The sequence below is a fragment of the Salmo salar genome, chromosome 19 (genome assembly GCF_965601325.2).
Source record: "Salmo salar chromosome 19, fSalSal1, whole genome shotgun sequence".
Classification (NCBI taxonomy): Eukaryota; Metazoa; Chordata; class Actinopteri; order Salmoniformes; family Salmonidae; genus Salmo; species Salmo salar.
In genome coordinates this window covers 26,969,056-26,986,882 of record NC_138309.1, presented here as the reverse complement: position 1 = coordinate 26,986,882, position 17,827 = coordinate 26,969,056, and the positions used below count along the sequence as shown (strand labels likewise).

At 41.5% G+C, this 17,827-nt stretch overlaps 1 protein-coding gene across 2 annotated transcripts in view; it reads right to left on the bottom strand.

The window, feature by feature from the left end:
* Positions 1-1,387: 1,387 nt before the first annotated feature.
* LOC106578615 (receptor-type tyrosine-protein phosphatase N2) overlaps positions 1,388-17,827 on the bottom strand; it is a 284,623-nt gene continuing 268,183 nt past the window's right edge. For both annotated transcript variants that reach the window (XM_014157619.3, XM_045702162.2), the window contains 6 exons: positions 17,457-17,576; positions 17,039-17,205; positions 14,258-14,311; positions 12,607-12,671; positions 8,801-8,874; positions 1,388-6,344 (listed from right to left, as the gene is read on the bottom strand). In XM_014157619.3, the coding sequence (XP_014013094.3) occupies positions 6,273-6,344; positions 8,801-8,874; positions 12,607-12,671; positions 14,258-14,311; positions 17,039-17,205; positions 17,457-17,576 (552 nt within the window). In that variant the 3' untranslated portion in view covers positions 1,388-6,272. The remainder of the gene's footprint in view (positions 6,345-8,800; positions 8,875-12,606; positions 12,672-14,257; positions 14,312-17,038; positions 17,206-17,456; positions 17,577-17,827) is intronic.

Sequence of the window (17,827 nt, the reverse complement as noted above, 5' to 3'; positions counted from 1 at the left end):
TGTTCAAGCAGCTGCTTTGTGGCTGTGAATCATAGAGGTGGGTTGTTGTTACAGAACCAAACACCTGCTGATCAATGGATGAGTAACACAACAAGCTTACAAACATGCCATTTGGCCATGGAGAGCATACGGAAATCCCAAGTGTTTGCTGGGAGCTGGCTGGGATGCTTTCCAGGAATCCCCCCCCCCCCCCCCCCAAAAAAAAGGGGCCTGGTGTTGTTGGGAATGAATGGGGAGAAGATTGCTGAGGCAGTCTCTCATGTCTATCCAAGGCCCTGATAACTTTGATCTTCACAAACTAATAAGGTTTTAAACTAGTTTGCGCTGCTGGGCAAATGCTAGAAATGCTGATCCTGAGTAAACTGCTCCAATATGAATAGTTAGGCACAAGTGTACGGCAATGACTTGTGAGTAGGAATATGGACAGCCACCATGTGCTCAATAACTTTCAGAAACTGAAAAGCGCAATGGCAACTTAGGAAGTAAAGATGTGCCCTGCTCTCGGTGCAATAGGCTACACAAACCTGATGTGAGATTGAAATGAAGACAATCAAGGGCCTCCCGGGTGGCCCAGTGGTCTAAGGCACTGCAGACACTCTGGGTTCGAGCCCAGGCTCTGTCGCAGTTAGCCGTGACCGGGAGGCCCATGGGCTGGCGCACAATTGGCCCAGTGTTGTCTGGGTTAGGGAGGGTTTGGCCGGCAGGGATATCCTTGTCTCATCGCGCACTAGCGACTCCTGTGTCGGGCCAGGTGCAGTGCACGCTGACCAGATTGCCAGTTGTACGGTGTTTCCTCCAACACATTGGTGCGGCTGGCTTCTGGGTTGGATGTGCATTGTGTCAAGAAGCAGTGAGGCTAGGTTGGGTTGTGCCACCATGGCTCTCGACCTTCGCCTCTCCCGAGTCCGTACGGGAGTTGCAGCGATGAGACAAGACTGTAACTACCAATTGGATACCACGAAATTGGGGAGAAAAAAGGGGTAAAAAATAAATAAAGACAATCTCATTGCAACAAATTTCTCTCCTGGTATTACCCTCTAATGTATCTCAGTTGGTAAATCACTGGGCTGATTATCTGTTTCATTGCCTGCCCTGTCTCTCAACTGACAAAAGGTGGTGAGCCAAGCATTTCATCTGTCCAGGCATGGAGTTCTATAAGTATCACTGCTTTCTTCACGTGGGTTAAGCCTGATGAAGACCTTCGGGTGGATGCGTTGCAGAATAAACTGCAGAATTCATCAGCGTGCGGGTATCTATCTTTATTTCAGTCACTCACCCTCTGGTAAAAGAAGCTGGCTTTTATTCAACTGATCAAATGGTACTTCTTCCTTTTTATGTTTTCTGAAGAGCTACAGTAGTGGAAAAATTGACAGCCAAATGTCTGGTCAACCATTCTATGGTTTATTATCAATCTGAATTTTGTTTCCACACAAAATATATAATTTTCATTGACAAGTTCAGTAAACATTTTAATAGCACAACAAGCTCCAATAATTTATTCTATACATGGACTTTACCTGTACACGAGTCACAATATTCTGTTGATTTAAGAGGACAAAACAAACATATTAACAATGACAATATAATTCAGCTTAATCATATATCATATTGTTAATATCTATATTGCTCACTCTACACTGAGCGTACAAAACATTAAGAACACCTGCTCGTTTCATGACACCAGGTGAGAGCTATGATCCCTTACTTATGTCACTTGTTGACTCCACTTCAATCAGTGTAGATGAAGGGGAGGAGACAGGTTAGTTAAAGAAGGATTTTTATGCCTTGAGATAATAGAGACATGGATTGTGTATGTTTGCCATTCAGCGGGTAACTGGGAAAAACAACAAAATATTAGGAAGGTCTTCTTAATGTTTTGTACACTCATTGTATTTATTATCATTACATTTCAGTGATTTTAAATATTAACGGTATTAAATTAATATACAAAACAATGTACAAAACAAACATATGCAGTCTGCACAAGAGAACAACTAAGACCTAGATTAAATCAGATCAAGCACTAACCAGCGATTGCAGACACTCACATAACGGATGTTTTGGCTGTGTCGGAGGTTGAATTGCCTTGGAGCCGTGAAATCGGTGAGCAGCTGCTCTAAGTCATTGTCATGAAACCAAACCCGCCCCAATCGTGTTAAAGTTCACAACGAGACATTGTAGGCTATATAGAAATAATGATGATCGAATTGAAAAAATCATTCAACAAAATAACATCTCACATTCCAGGGTTTGAACTGCATGGCTGCATGGGATTTCTGATCATGCGACTCTGCGCAGCCAATGGCAATGTCTGCTTTAGGTATAATGCCGGGAGCGGCTTGTGGATTTGACAGCTCTTAACGCAGTTCCACCTCCGACACAGTCAAAACAACTGCTATGCGGATATTGGCTAAAGCATATCTGACTAAATCGAGCCTCACATACAGGCCCTGTTTAAACACTTCCTTCCTACTTAAAGTTACCACAGATATGAATCGGTTGGATTGGGGGAAAGTAATAGGGTGGTGGCACAGCCAGAAGAGGACTGGCCACTCCTCGGAGCCTGGTTCCTTTAGGTTTCTCCATAGGTTCTTTCCTTTCTAGGGAGTTCTTCGAGGGGTGGGTATCTGTACACTACCGGTCCAAAGAACACCTACTCTTTCAAGGGTTTTTCTTTATTTATTTTTAACTATTTTCTACATTGTAGATAATAGTGAAGACATTAACACTATGAAATAACACATATGGAATCATGTAGTAACCAAAAAAGTGTTAAAGAAATCAAAATATATTTTATATTTGAAATTCTTCAAAGTAGCCACCCTTTGCACTGGTGACAGCTTTGCACACTCTTGGCATTCTCTCAATCAGCTTCATGAGGTAGTCACCTGGAATGCATTTCAATTAACAGGTGTGCCTTGTTAAAAGTTAACCTGTTATGGCTAGGGGGCAGTATTTTCACGGCCGGATAAAAAACGTACCCGATTTAATCTGATTATTACTCCTGCCCAGAAACTAGAATATGCATATAATTATTACCTTTGGATAGAAAACACTCCAAAGTTTCTAAAACTGTTTGAATGGTGTCTGTGAGTATAACAGAACTCATTTGGCAGGCCAAAACCTGAGAAGATTCCATGCAGGAAGTGCCCTGTCTGACAATTTCTTGGCCTTCTTGATTATCTCTATCCAATACAGGGGCTCTCTGCTGTTACGTGACACTTCCTACGGCTCCCATGGGCTCTCAGAAGGCGGCAAAAAGCTGAATCGTGGCTTTGCAGGTTCTGGCTGAAAAACATTAGCGCGTTTGGATAGTGGCTGGTCACAGTACTGTGAGACTCAGGCTCGTGCACGAGTCTACTCCATGTTTTATCTTTGAACGAAAACCACCACTCCCGGTCGGAATATTATTGCTTTAATTACAAGAAAAATGGCATAAAAATATATTTTAAATAGCGGTTGACATGTTTCGAAGTACGGTAATGGAATATTTAGAAATGTTTTGTCACGAAATGCGTCGTGCGCGTGACCCTTATTTACACTTCGGATAGTGTATTGAACGCACGAACAAAACGCCGCTATTTGGATATAACAATGGATTATTTTGAACCAAACCAACATTTGTTATTGAAGTAGCAGTCCTGGGAGTGCATTCTGACGAAGAACACCAAAGGTAATCAAACTTTTGTAATAGTAAATCGGAGTTTGGTGAAGGCTAAACTTGCTGGGTGTCTAAATAGCTAGCCCTGTGATGCCGGGCTATGTACTCAGAATATTGCAAAATGTGCTTTCACCGAAAAGCTATTTTAAAATCGGACACCTCGATTGCACAAAGGAGTTCTGTATCTATAATTCTTAAAATAATTGTTATGTTTTTTGTGAACGTTTATCGTGAGTAATTTAGTAAATTCACCGGAAGTGTTCGGTGGGAATGCTAGTTCTGAACGTCACATGCTGATGTAAAAAGCTGGTTTTTGATATAAATATGAACTTGATTGAACAAAACATGCATGTATTGTATAACATAATGTCCTAGGCGTGTCATCTGATGAAGATCATCAAAGGTTAGTGCTGCATTTAGCTGTGGTTTTGTTTTTTGTGACATTATATGCTAGCTTGAAAAATGGGTGTCTGATTATTTCTGGCTGGGTACTCTGCTGACATAATCTAATGTTTTGCTTTCGCTGTAAAGCCTTTTTGAAATCGGACAGTGTGGTTAGATAAAGGAGAGTCTTGTCTTTAAAATGCTGTAAAATAGTCATATGTTTGAAAAATTGAAGTTTTTGTATTTTTGAGGAATTTGTAATTCGCGCCACGCCTATCATTGGATATTGGAGCAGGTGTTCCGCTAGCGGAACGTCTAGATGTAAGAGGTTAATTAATATGTGGAATTTCTTTCCTTAATGCGTTTGAGCCAATCAGTTGTGTTGTGACAAGGTAGGGTGGTATACGGAAGATAGCCCAATTTGGTAAAAGGCCAAGTCCATATTATGGCAAGAACAGCTCAAATAAGCAAAGAGAAATGACAGTCCATCATTACTTCAAGACATGAAGGTCAGTCAATCAGGAAAATTTCAAGAACATTAACATTTCTTCAAGTGCAGTCACAAAAACCATCAAGCGCTATAATGAAACTGACTCTCATGAGGTACCGCCACAGGAAAGGAAGACCAAGTTACCTCTGCTGCAGAGGATAAGTTCATTAGAGTTACTAGCCACAGAAATTGCAGCTCAAATAAATGCTTTACAGAGTTCAAGTAACAGACACATCTCAACATCAACTGTTCAGAGGAGACTGTGTGAAACAGGCCTTCATGGTCGAATCGCTGCAAAGAAACCAATACTAAGGACACCAATAATAAGACGAGACTTGCTTGGGCCAAGAAACACGTGCAATGAACATTAGACCGGTGGAAATTTCTCCTTTGGTCTGGAGTCCAAATTATAGATTTTTGATTACAACTGCCGTGTCTTTGTGAGACGCGGTGTGGTGAATGGATTATCTGCACATGTGTATTTCCCACCGTAAAGCATGGATGAGGAGGTGTTATCGTGTGGGGGTGCTTTGCTGGTGACACTGTCTGTGATTTATTTAGAATTCAAAGCACACTTAACCAGCATGGCTAAGGCAGCATTCTGCAGCGATACACCATCCCATCTGGTTTGCGCTTAGTGGGACTATCATTTGTTTTTTAAAAGGATAATAACCGAACATACCTCCAGGCTGTGTAAGGGTTATTTGACCAAGAAGGAGGGTGATGGAGTGCTGCATCAGATGACCTGGCCTCCACAATCCCCCGACTTCAACCAAATTGAGATGATTTGGGAAAAATTGGACCACAGAGTGAAGGAAAAGCAGCCAACAAGTGCTCAGCTTATGTGGGAACTCCTTCAAGACTGTTAGAAAAGCATTCCAGGTGAAGCTGGTTGAGAGAATGACAAGTATGTAAAGCTGTCATCAAGGCAAAGGCTGGCTACTTTGAAGAATCTCAAATATAAAATATATTTTGATTCGTTTAACACTTTTTTGGTTACTACATGATTCCATATGTGTTATTCTACAATTCCACAATGTAAAAAATTGTAAAAATAAAGAAAAACCCCTTGAATGAGTAGGTGTTCTAAAACTTTTGACCGATAGTGTATATCACTTACAGATTCTGAAGGAAGGCAGAAAGGAAGGAAGGATGCATTTCGAATGTATTTGAACAGGGCCATAGAATGTGGTTCATAACTTTAATAGTAAAGATCACTTCGACATTGTTCCTTGAAGCATCTTCTCTATATACAGGACACAGATGTTCAGGCCTTGAATACAATATCATGTTCATCACACATCAATAACCAATTATCTGATTCTTAGTATAATAGATTATTCAGATCACAAAGAGAGGGAGAGAACACATGTGACCTTGTCTAGCTATCTGTAAGTGGTGCTGGAACATATGTTCGATAACAACTGCAAACAGAATACATCACACTTAAGAAGACCAGGTCGCTCAAGTATCTGGCACAACATTCATAAGTATACCAAGAGAATCAGAGGAGAGAGAAACAAGAGAAGATAGGTACGTATGTCCCAAACGGCACCACCCTATTCCCTACATAGTGTACCACTTTTGACCAGGCCCTTATGGGCCCTGTTCAAATGTAGCGCACTACATAGGGAATAGGGTGCCATTTGGGACATAAGCAAGATGTCAGACTTGAGTGGGCAGAAAAACATGTGTTTAAACAGCGAGACGTGGCACGGTGTGGGGCGGCGTCGAGTTTCACTGTGGAAGTGCTTTTAGGATGGCATTCACCTCCTCCGCTACCGCTGTCAGCGCAAGCTCAAACTGCTCCTGTGGAGAGAGAGAGAGAGAGAGAGAGAGAGAGAGAGAGAGAGAGTTGTTCAGTGGCTGGTTTATAACTACATCTTGTCCGGTGTGTAAAGGTATACGACTGTCAGTGAGTCATATCGCAATGACACTTTGTCTAATGCCCCCTTGTTGTGTTGTGGCTACAAAGACAATGGAGGGAGCAGTTGTGCCCTACTCTGAGCTTCCTCTCTGAGTGTGTGAGTGAAATCAGTGCCACCTTAGACCCAACCAGGGATGTCTTTAAATAAGCTTCTAAGGCCTAGATTCAATCATATCCATGCTAGCCGACACCCGCATAGCTGATGTTTTGGCAGCGGAACTGCATTAGAGCTGTCAAATGCACAAGCGGCTCTCGGCGTTATACCTATCACTGGACGTTGCCATTGGACGCACCAAGTCACATTAGTCAAAATCACATGTAGCCATGTTACAAGTTTGAACAGTGGCATGTGTGATGTAATCTACACCTCGATTAGGCTGATATAAATGCTGATTATTTCGTTCTTTTTTTAAAATTTGAGTATCATTATTTCTATATAGCCTACACTTTCCCGTTCGGAACTTACGCGGTTGGAACGGGTGTGGCTTCTAGACAATGACCACAAGAGCAGCTGCTCACCGATTTGACAGCTTCAGTGCAGTTACACCTCCGACACCTCCAAAACACCAGCTACGCAGGTGTTGGCTAGCGCGGGTTAGCACTTGAACTGATTGAATCTAGGCCTAAGTCAACTCTTCTCTCAAGTGTGTGTGTGTGTGTGTGTGTGTGTGTGTGTGTGTGTGTGTGTGTGTGTGTGTGTGTGTGTGTGTGTGTGTGTGTGTGTGTGGTGTGTGTGTGTGTGTGTGACTCACTGTGCTCCCTGAAGAGCACAACAGGGCCGATCGATTTTCACCCTGAAGACCTACTGTTTCACATTCCACTCCTCACTCTCATTCAGCCTTCAGGTGCTAAAATAAACTCACTGAAGAGAGGTAGGCGTTCACAAGAATCCGGCTTCAGAATTGTCAACACAAAACATGCCACATTTTCGCCTCGGGTAAAATAAAATCTATACTGAGGAGTTCTTTACAACAAGTAATGTCGACAGTTTTTTTTGCTTAGGTTGTTCCTATTTTTATAGGTCTTTATACAGGACCTTTAATAGCTGTAGTTAATGAAAAAAATAGATAGACGCTGCTTCACCTATCGCAGATCTCAGCTTTAAGGTGCATTATGGTGGCCTAGGAAGAGGGTTTTACGTTTCCACCACTGGAGGGAGTCAAACCTCTGTCTTCACCACAAAGTTACAGGATGCTTGCTTGAGCATAGAGTAAGTAAGTATTGTCTATTGGTATGACAAAAGTGTAACGCTGTAATATCTAACACTTCTATCTACATGTAAGACCTGAACAGCTAATGTTGTATATATTGTACAGCTAAAAGCTGTCCTAAAAACTACAATCTACAATTTATGCTCTTCATGAAACAGTGAGGCACCACATCAATAATATTGCTAGTTCTCTGATGTAATTTAAATTGCCCTTAGATGTTTTAGTAAAAGACTTTAAACATTTATTTTTGCCAAAATGAGAACTTCCCTAACAAGCTCCAATCAGAGACCTGAGTCACTGGTAAATGGGATTCAGCGAAAGCTGGATTAAATCAATAGAATTTACATAAATAAAACATTCAGGAAGTCTCCAGTCTTCTAGTAAACAACTTTCACAGATGTCATACGTCCTAATTTTGCACTGAGTTTGCCTTAATTGATATTCCGGAGCTCAATGCGTCTGTCTTAAAAGACACAAAAAGCTTTCGCTGCCCATCATAATAATTCAGTATTCATAAATGAGAGACCATTGTCTGTTTAAATACAGAAATTCTCCAGGGAACCTACTTGATTGTAATGAGACGTTTCAAACCTCCCTCGCTAAAATGAGTTAGATTATTTGAGTTATGAACAGGGGAATTGGAGTTAAGAGGCTTCTCTTATTTCCAGAGGCAAACAAGAATTACATGAGTTTTGGAAGTTGCAAAAGGCCAACCACTTACATCCGCTTGGAGATCTTAAACTCTAAGGGCTCAGGGCTGGTTTCCCAGACATAAATTAAGCCTAGCCCTGGACTAAATAGCTCTTTCAATGGAGATTCTCCATTGAGCATGCTTTTTAATCCAGAACTAGGCATTTATATATGTCAGGGAAACCAGCCCTTGGTGTTTGTGGACATAAACCTCCTCATTTGTGATTTGGAATATGAACTGACTGAATATAATTCAAAATAGCTCCTCCAATAAAGAAATGGTCTTGATTTTTTTCAAGCAACCTATGAAATCGCTTGATCATTTCATTTCCCGTAAGGCTCATGTCATTATACGCTTACCCGTGAACTAGATGCACCTCTGTGTGAATGACATGAGCCCCCCCCCTCCTTCTCCCGCTCAGAGCGAGGGACCTTACCTTTGTCTGGACCATGCCGGCTCTTTGGTCTCTCAAGTGCTCCAGGGTAGCGGCAATATCAATCTCTTTAGCACCTGCAACAGACCGCAAATTGGACTGAGTTCAAAGCAGCAGATTAATCCAGCTCACATCTGTCAATCTCCTTTCTACCGGCTCCCTTTGGAACGGCACAGTGATTGAAAATTATTACATTCATCCCTCGAAAGACTTGGCCAGGAGCCACTGACTGTTTTCACTAGAATAATGTATGCATGGAGATATTTCTGGAGCAGGGAACCTTGTACAATGAATGATGCAATCAAAGAAACTGAGCACCGCTTAAATTAGGACAATGCATTGTAGTAGCAGCACCACACTATGCCCAACTGCGATTCAAGTTTTCAGAAGCTTCAATTCAGATATATCTTAGAGAATCAGATTTCAGAATGATGTGTGCAAAATCAAGCCAATTTGCTGTACTTCTTTTGATTTTGAAAAATATATACATATTCTGGATGTGATGTAGTTCACCTTCCCTGTACATTTCATTTTGTTGTGTCATGGTAAAACTCAGCAAGTTATGTGAGCTACAGTATGTTATGTCTGAGTAACAAACACAGTGATAGCAACTAGCAGTGAACACTCCTTTCACCTTTAGCTTGAATGACTTCAACAACCAGACTGTTGTTGGAGTTGGAGGGGCTCATTTGAGATTTAATCCCCCTAAAATAAATAGAGGGAGAGAAATCCTCAAGCCCTTAGAGACTTTTTGAAAAAGGGGAGAGAGGGGAGGGAGGAAAGGGGGCCGGTTAATGCAGCTGGACTCCCAGCTCAAAGTGCTCCAATACTTTCATGTTTCAGACGTGTTGGATTCTCAAGTTTAGGAGGGGAGAATCTCCTCTAACAAGAAAAAGGCTTTGGAGTGAAATTCTCATTCTTGTGTACAATTCACACTCTGGAGTAAAGAAGAAGATGAAGAAGAGGGGGAGGAAGAAGGAGAATGTGGGATTTTATGTCTGGGCCTCTGGGCTTTTCATTCTGTTTGGAAACACAAGGCCTCACACTCCTCAAGACCAGATGAGCCTCACACCAGACAAAGATGGAAAGGCCACTCATACTCTGGGTTGCTCATTGCTCAACATAACAAAAACCTGTGGGTCTGGCCCCAGCCCCAGTGTTTTCCACACGTACATAGAGTAGCTAGCCAAACAGAAAAGTAGCCAACCAGGCACCCCCAGGCCGGGAGGGTCCGGTGGGGTATTTTTTTTCCAGAAGTGTAGCTCTATTGTGATGGCCTCTGGTACATTCTAATGCCTTGATGCCTTGTTTTGGATATCGTCTACTGTAGGTCTAGGCCTATATGATCAGGACCATTTTCTAAGTAAGAGAACATTAAACCCTTTTTAAACCTGTCTTCTCTTGAGATCAAAGTCTTATTTACAATTTTACTGCAAGATGTGAATTGTCACAAATGATGTACTTTATTAAACAGAAAAATTAAGTAAATAGCCGACATTATATTGAAAAATGTATTAAAGGTTACATTGAAAAAATAAAAGGGTTATATCAGTGTCAAGTATTGTAACTTTCTGATTTGACATAGCCTATTTTTTTTTTTTACAATTGTCATTAGGTAGGGCCCTATAAAATCAGTTTTATCTTTTGCCTGATTATGTTTTGTTCTTTCCCAAATTCCGTTTTCTCCATTTAGTTTTTCCAGGTTTCCGTTTTTCCATGTTTTTTTCAGGTTTTCTGTCTCAAAATCACATTTGTAAATAGAAAAACCACAACACTGGATGTTCTAAGTCCACAGCAATGCTTAAACCACATCAGCAGACCACTCTTGAGCTCTGGGAAAAATTGTAGAAATTTAGATTTGTGGGTGTAAATTTAAACCCTTTAATTCAGGTGTGCACCTAGCAAGAGGCTGCTGTTTAGCAGTGTTTTTTTGTGCACATGTGATGGTAGAGTTTGCAAAACAAATACCCACTGTATTGATGAAAATGATCATGACATCATTCTGCCAGGTACATTTAATTGATCAAGTTTTTGGGAAAGCCTATCAATCTACCAGAATACTGTTTCGTTAGCATAATCACTAACGGCTACACAAAGTGATAAACACACACACACACACACACACACACACACACACACACACACACACACACACACACACACACACACACACACACACACACACACACACACACACACACACACACACACACACACACACACACACACACACACACCACACACAGATGGGGCATTCTCATTGCCTCTTCAGAAAGTTGCAGGAAACACGAATCACTGATGCATTCTGTTCATGTCTTATGATAAACTTGGGCTAATTAATACATTTTCTATACATTTAGTTGATTCCCTACTAAGGTCAATACATTTTTGAATATTGTTGAATTCCATTTTTATGTCTGGATTCCGTGAGGGCCCTTATTATCATATTTGGACCAGAATGAGGCTCTCCACTATGTATTGTTCCTGCAGTGACGATTCACCATCTTCAACTAATGTTTTCATAATTTATCTGCAGATAATCGCCAGAAAGCCTAGGTCGACCAGTAGCCTATGCAAATTAGGGAGCCAAATGAATGGCTCTCTCACCGATGCGATTCGGTAGGCAACACTGACTGATGAGATGAGAGTCACTCAATTAGCATCATTGTCTGGCAAGCCCCAACATCCTAAAAAACCTAGGAAATCCTTCGGTTTACTTGTCCCGACGCGATACCATGGACATATAATAACGCTGCATGATTTATGAATGGCAAAGGGATATAGGAGATCGGACTAGTGAGTTTGAACTATGAAATGAAAAGTAGCCTAGTTAATATGAAGTGTAGAAGGTAACTGACTGTTTAGTCGACGGCCGCAACTAATGGAAAACACTGCATGCTGAGTCCCATCCCCAGGCCAAACCCCTAGCACAACCTCTAGCCCAGGCCCCAGACCAGGGATGTGTGTGACAGCCTGAGAAAGACCTCCATCAAGCAGAACCATGATACCCTGACTCTGCCCTTTGATGTCCCATTAAGACCAAAGCTACCGAGCAGCGGGCTGAAGACATGGAGCAGGGGGAAGGGGAGGACGGGGTCAGAGCCAGATGTACAGATGACCTGTTCTGATAGGGGTGGGAAGGCAGGGGGCTTCTACTGTATTCTCTACTGGAGTTATTTCCGATTATGCAATACCGAGACTTGTGTAGTATACTCTATGCGCATAACGTTCTGAAAACATATTCAAAGGTTGTTGTGTGAGTTCATGTCGATTAGTATACCAATATTTGCATCTTGTGAAAAAACAAATTAAGATGGAATATATACATTATAATTGGAATAAATTAACTTGCCCTTCACAGGGAAATGAATTTGACATTGATGATGTCAGTTGAAAAATGTACCTTTTTTAAAATGAAATTACAAAAAAAATACATATGTGAATGTTATTAGTATCAACGCTATTTCTCACCCTCTCTCTCTCCATCTCATGCTCTCTCTCTCTCTTTCCATCTCTTTGTTTCTCTCTCCCTCACCCCTCCCTCCCACCCTGCCTCTCTCTACATCACACTCTCTCTCTCTCTCTCTCTCTACATCACTCTCTCTCTCTCTCTCTCTCTCTCTCTCTCTCTCTCTCTCTCCCCTTCCTTCTGAAGAGCCCTCCCAGAGTAACAGCAGAGGCCTCACTCAGTTACCCTCCAATGCATCCCAAGACCTTTGGCTGAAAATGGAGGCTTTTTGCCGTTGCCATGGTAATGTCATCACACAAGCAGAAAAGAGTGCGAGGCGGAGAGGCCCGTCGACTCCTACCTTTAGCCATCCTATTGAGGACCATGTCAATCAGAATGTACGTTCCGCTTCTGCCAGCCCCGTCACTGCAAAGCAACCAGAGAGGAGAAGACACTCATTAGTGAGGCAGAAAGGCAGCTTTGCTCAATACCACAGTTAGTGTCTGCCTCTTACGTGAAAACAAATAGGCCTAGCTCATTTAGATTTTCTTGCATTATAGCTGTAAAGTCTGAGGAAAAAACAAATCATAAGAAGAGCGTTAACCGAGCATTTAAAAAGTAAAAGATATTATTGTATAAGAACACACGATAGCAGGTATTTATAAGATGTTAAATGAAAGATCATAGGACATTAATAAAAGCTTGAATAACCCTTGAGTACAAAGCTGTTATCAACACACACATATTTGTGCAAATTACAATAAGAATTTTTTACGTTTTTAAAAGAACGTGTGTGGGTGGGTGGGTGTGTGTGTGTGTGCACACATGCATGTGTGGTCCAAATACTTTAGAGGACTGATTTGGAACTGATGTTATAAGGGACAAAAGCTTTTAAAAGCAGCAGTGTGAGCCTGCAGCAGGCAGGCACCTCAGGAGCAGAGGGGAGGTGAAGAGGCCAGAGGCCATTAGCAGGGCAGCTTTGGAGAGCCTGCTTTTCCATTCCACCAGCAATAGCTGCATGAAAAGCCTCTCTTTGAGCCCACCGGGCATTCAATCTGTCTGCATGTTAATTGCAAACAAGGCGTGCACCATCTCTCCAATAAAGGCAAAGCCAATAAAACAGGAGGGAGAGCGAGCAGCGTGAGGCGTGAGGAGCGCCACGGTTTCATTAATCCACTGCTTCTCATCTGGAGACTAGAGACCTCTATGGCCAGACAGACAAATGGACGGACGGACAGACAGACCCTCTCCATGCATGACTGAACACTACTCACTATTAAAAATATGGAGGCACATACCTGCCATATTAAATAACGAGTGGAGCTTCACTAACTAAAGAAAAGAATATATAATTTACACATTTGTATGGTCAGTGATTATGATCAGAAAAAGAAATAGATCCATCATTTAGGTACTGTAACTGTAAGTGTGACTAAAGGACGTCCACATGCTCCAGCCTAAACAGTTCGGTAGAGTTCGTGCATATATTATGATGACATTTTGTAAAGTTTTTGTTCGTTTTGGACTTTGGTGAGTTTTTTTCCGGCTGTTCGGGCACACAACATTTTTTCTGGAGGCAAGCCGAAGTTCGGAGCTAAAGTCTACGCCTCTTTGTCGGTCATTGGTCAACAGTAGCAATTCTTCAATAAAGTCTTTGTTGTCATTGAACAAGAGATTACTCGTTTTCATGCACATTGTTTCATAAAAAAAATACAGCACCAAACATCAATATTAATAATCTTTGATTATTTTGAGGATGACGACACCGTCTCAAAACGGACAAACTGTAAAAAAAAATTCAAACAAAGGTCTTTTAAGGGAGTATGCGAGCAGCCTCGTTAGGTTCGCTTAGCCGACTTCGGATAGCCCCGCGACTTCGGATAGCCACCAGCCGAACTGAAGTATGCTGACACCTTGAACTGTGTCTTCCTTCTCAGTCTGTCATGCAATGTAACTGACACCCACACAGTCTGTGCATCGTAACAAGGTTATAATTATTGTAGTATACTTGCCTGCAGTGGACAATTATTGGACAAGACCGACCCCGGTAGCACTTGTTAACCTTTCTGTAATGAAAGAAGAATCTGCTATTAATATCACACTTCACAACAATATAGGTAAAAACATGGAGCACTTTAAAATGTATACATTTGGGCAAAACATCTGTTCAACTTTGCTAGAGTACACTATAACATTTGATAAAAGTCATATAGTATATTATGTAGCAGCAATTTAAATATGTGGATGACTCGCAAAAAAAGGTCCCATACTGTATAGGCTGCTTACTGTATTTCACTGATCTGGAGAAATTCAGTTTATACATTTAGAGGCAGCTGTTTTTCTCATCATTTTGCTTATGCATCCTGTACTTTATATACCAAAAAAAAAAGAATAAAATGTCTGTAATGCTGAAATCTTTGTGGAGTCAAGTTGTCAATCAAAATAAAATGTGAAGTCCATGTTGAACAACGAGAATGAATGAAGCACCATTTAAAACACCATATTGTGACGTATTTACTGCCATGATGGATCCGGTGGTGAGATATCGTGATCTGCGACGCATTAACCTTGCCCAATTATGAATGCTACACACCGCAGGCACACAGTGGGGGGCCAACAAGCCGTCTACACCAAGATGTTGCCATGGAAACTATTGACTACACTGGTCTAAATCAGAGGTGATTTAGACAAGAGGCTGGCTTTTTTTCTAACTTCAATGAAGTTCCAAAAAAAAAAATGATACATATGAACATTTTTCTCTAACCCTACACAGGAATATTATTAGCCCTCATATCATTTAATATATAGTAATTAGTGACACACTAGCACTGTATGTACATCATTTCACATGTCATCTTTGTGAGCTAACATTTATAACAAACCATATTCCAAATAATTCCAGATTTTAAAAGGAACATCTAAATAAATAAGAAATACACACTTTTTAATAACACGTGGAAAGATTTGTTTGTGAAAGAAAAATGTTAAACAAAGTAGGGTGAAAATGAAATGCGTTTTTACAGGTAATCCATCAAATGAACCCGGCATTTTGAGTAGTTTGAGAGTGATCTTAGCAGGCGGGAGTTATCATGCAAACCTAAGGGGAAGAAAATTGAGGGGAGGAGTGGAAAGAGAGATTGTGCGCACAGGCTTGGCTGAAGAGACACAGTTTCCAATGATCACTTTTGTGACTATGCAACTGGACTCATATTACTAGCTGCAACATCACAAAAATGACACTGGCAACCGCTAATTTCATAGTTAGCCAAAACCGCTACATGACTGGCATATTGAGTGTCACATGTGGGATCTGAACCTCAGACTCCCACCCAGGAAACCAACATCTTAAGCATTAGACCTAGTGGAATTTCCCTCTGGGGCTGAGGATGACACTGATTTTGAAGTAGTAGGCAGGGGAACCTCATCATGAGAGTCCGACTCGCCTCAGCTACATGAGGCTGTAGTGTTCTGTAGTGAGAGAGCTGGATATCAAATAACCTCTAGTGTGACTGCGATTACCCTTTAGCATGGTGAGCTCTCTCTAACCTGCAGAACTTCTACAATTAGTGGGCTTGTAACATACTGGTCTAAATTGTGACATATTCTCATTTGGAGTGGGATTTCCCATTCCTTTCAGGCTGTTTCCCTGGGGGTCTCTTCTGTCAGCGCACATCAGATGAAGAACAGGGAGGAGAGGTTAGGCAGTCATTGGCTTTCCCTTCGATTCACCCAGGTTTTTTAGCTTGACATGTCCCATTTAATTGGCTGTTTGAATTAAGGTTTTTTCAAGCCATGCCATACGGACGGTTCATTTGCTGCCTTGCATGAGCAGGGGAGAAATAGCCCTACGATCAATTAAGTATTGCTCGATCACACCGACAGTGTCATTGTATTTTGGTACACCAGAAGTACACTCATTTCCAATGGAACTCTGTGTTTGCCTTGCAGCATTGCATTGCAGAGGCAGTTTCAGTGTGTTCTGTGTGGTGCATACGTTGGATTTATCGAACTGTATGCGTAGACGGCTTGACAGAAACAGTAGCAGAAGGTGAATGTTGAACTTTTGTTGCATACATATCCAGATGATGCTGTGTGCTATTTTGAGCAATGACGCTGCCGGTGTAATCGAGACGTTACTGGAACGAACATACAAACCCATTCTCCACAGGACTTAAAGGGAACAGAGCAGCGGAGAGAACAGGTAGACAGGTGAAAGGATGGCAGCAAAAAAAGGAGCGTTATCACAAGCTAATAGTTAAAGGGATACTTCTGGATTTTGGCAATGAGGCCCTTTTCTTCCCCAGAATCAGATGAACTCAAAGATAAAAAAAGTTATGTCTCTGTGTGGGAGTTTGAAGAAAGTTTCTAACGAGCGCAATTGCTAACTAGAGCTAGCGCAATGACTGGAAGTCTATGGTATTTGCTAGCATGGTAGCAGATACCATAGACTTCCAGTCATTGCGCTAACACTAGTTAGCATTGGCTCGCGAAACTACTTCCTTCATACTGGATGCAGAGACATAAAAATGATATCCGTGAGTTCATCTGATTCTGGGGAGTAGATAAATGGCCTCATTGCCAAAATCCCAAAGTATCCCTTTAAGGTTACAAAATTCTGGTAACTTTACCAAACTTCCTAGGTTTTCCAGGAATATGCAGGAAATCCGGAATCCTCCAACCTGGATTTCTGGACAACCTGGGAATTTTGGGAAAGTTACCAGAATTTTTGCAATCCTAGGTCAAAGAGGACACAGAATGAGGATCAGACGGAGACGGAGACACAGATGGCCTACCTACGGAAGTCCAGCAGGGTCCTGGCTGAGTCAGGGATGCTGTGGTCCACCCAGGAAAGGAAGTGGAACTGCGTGACAGTGCGTGTCTCGTTGGTCTGCAAGTTCTTCAGGTAGAAACTCCTGACCAGGAAGTCCTCACACCAGATGTGTTCTGACACAAGGTTCACCTGCAGACACAAGAGACGGGAGTGAGAATCATAGAAATAAAATCCCTAGAACGGGCTTAGAACCTAGAACAATACCACTTACAGTATATCAACTACTGTACATTAACTCTTTCTGAGTGATACCCCTGAACCAAATCAACTACAAGCAGATATGTGGAAGGACAATAATGTTCCCAAATTAATGAAAATAAAAATGGTATAATATATTAAACAAATAAAGAACACATACTAAACAAAGATAATTGTTATACCTCATAAACATGGTAGACATTGGAGCCCTCGTCTGGCCAGTACTGTTGACACTGTTTGACTCCATTTTCAGACAGGGGCGTTAGCATGACGATGACCACACAGCCACTCTCCCACACCATCTGAAGACACAAGAGAACATAGGAGGGCTCCAATCTAGTCATATTAACAAAGACAGGGCACTCATACAGTAGAAGTTAATATAATTTGAATTAATACAGTAGGAGTTAATACAGTAGATGTTAATACAGTGAGAGTTAATACAGTGAGAGTTAATACAGTATGAGTTAATGCAGTATGAGTTAATGCAGTATGAGTTAATGCAGTAGGCGTTAATACAGGAGGAGTTAATACAGTGAGAGTTAATACAGTA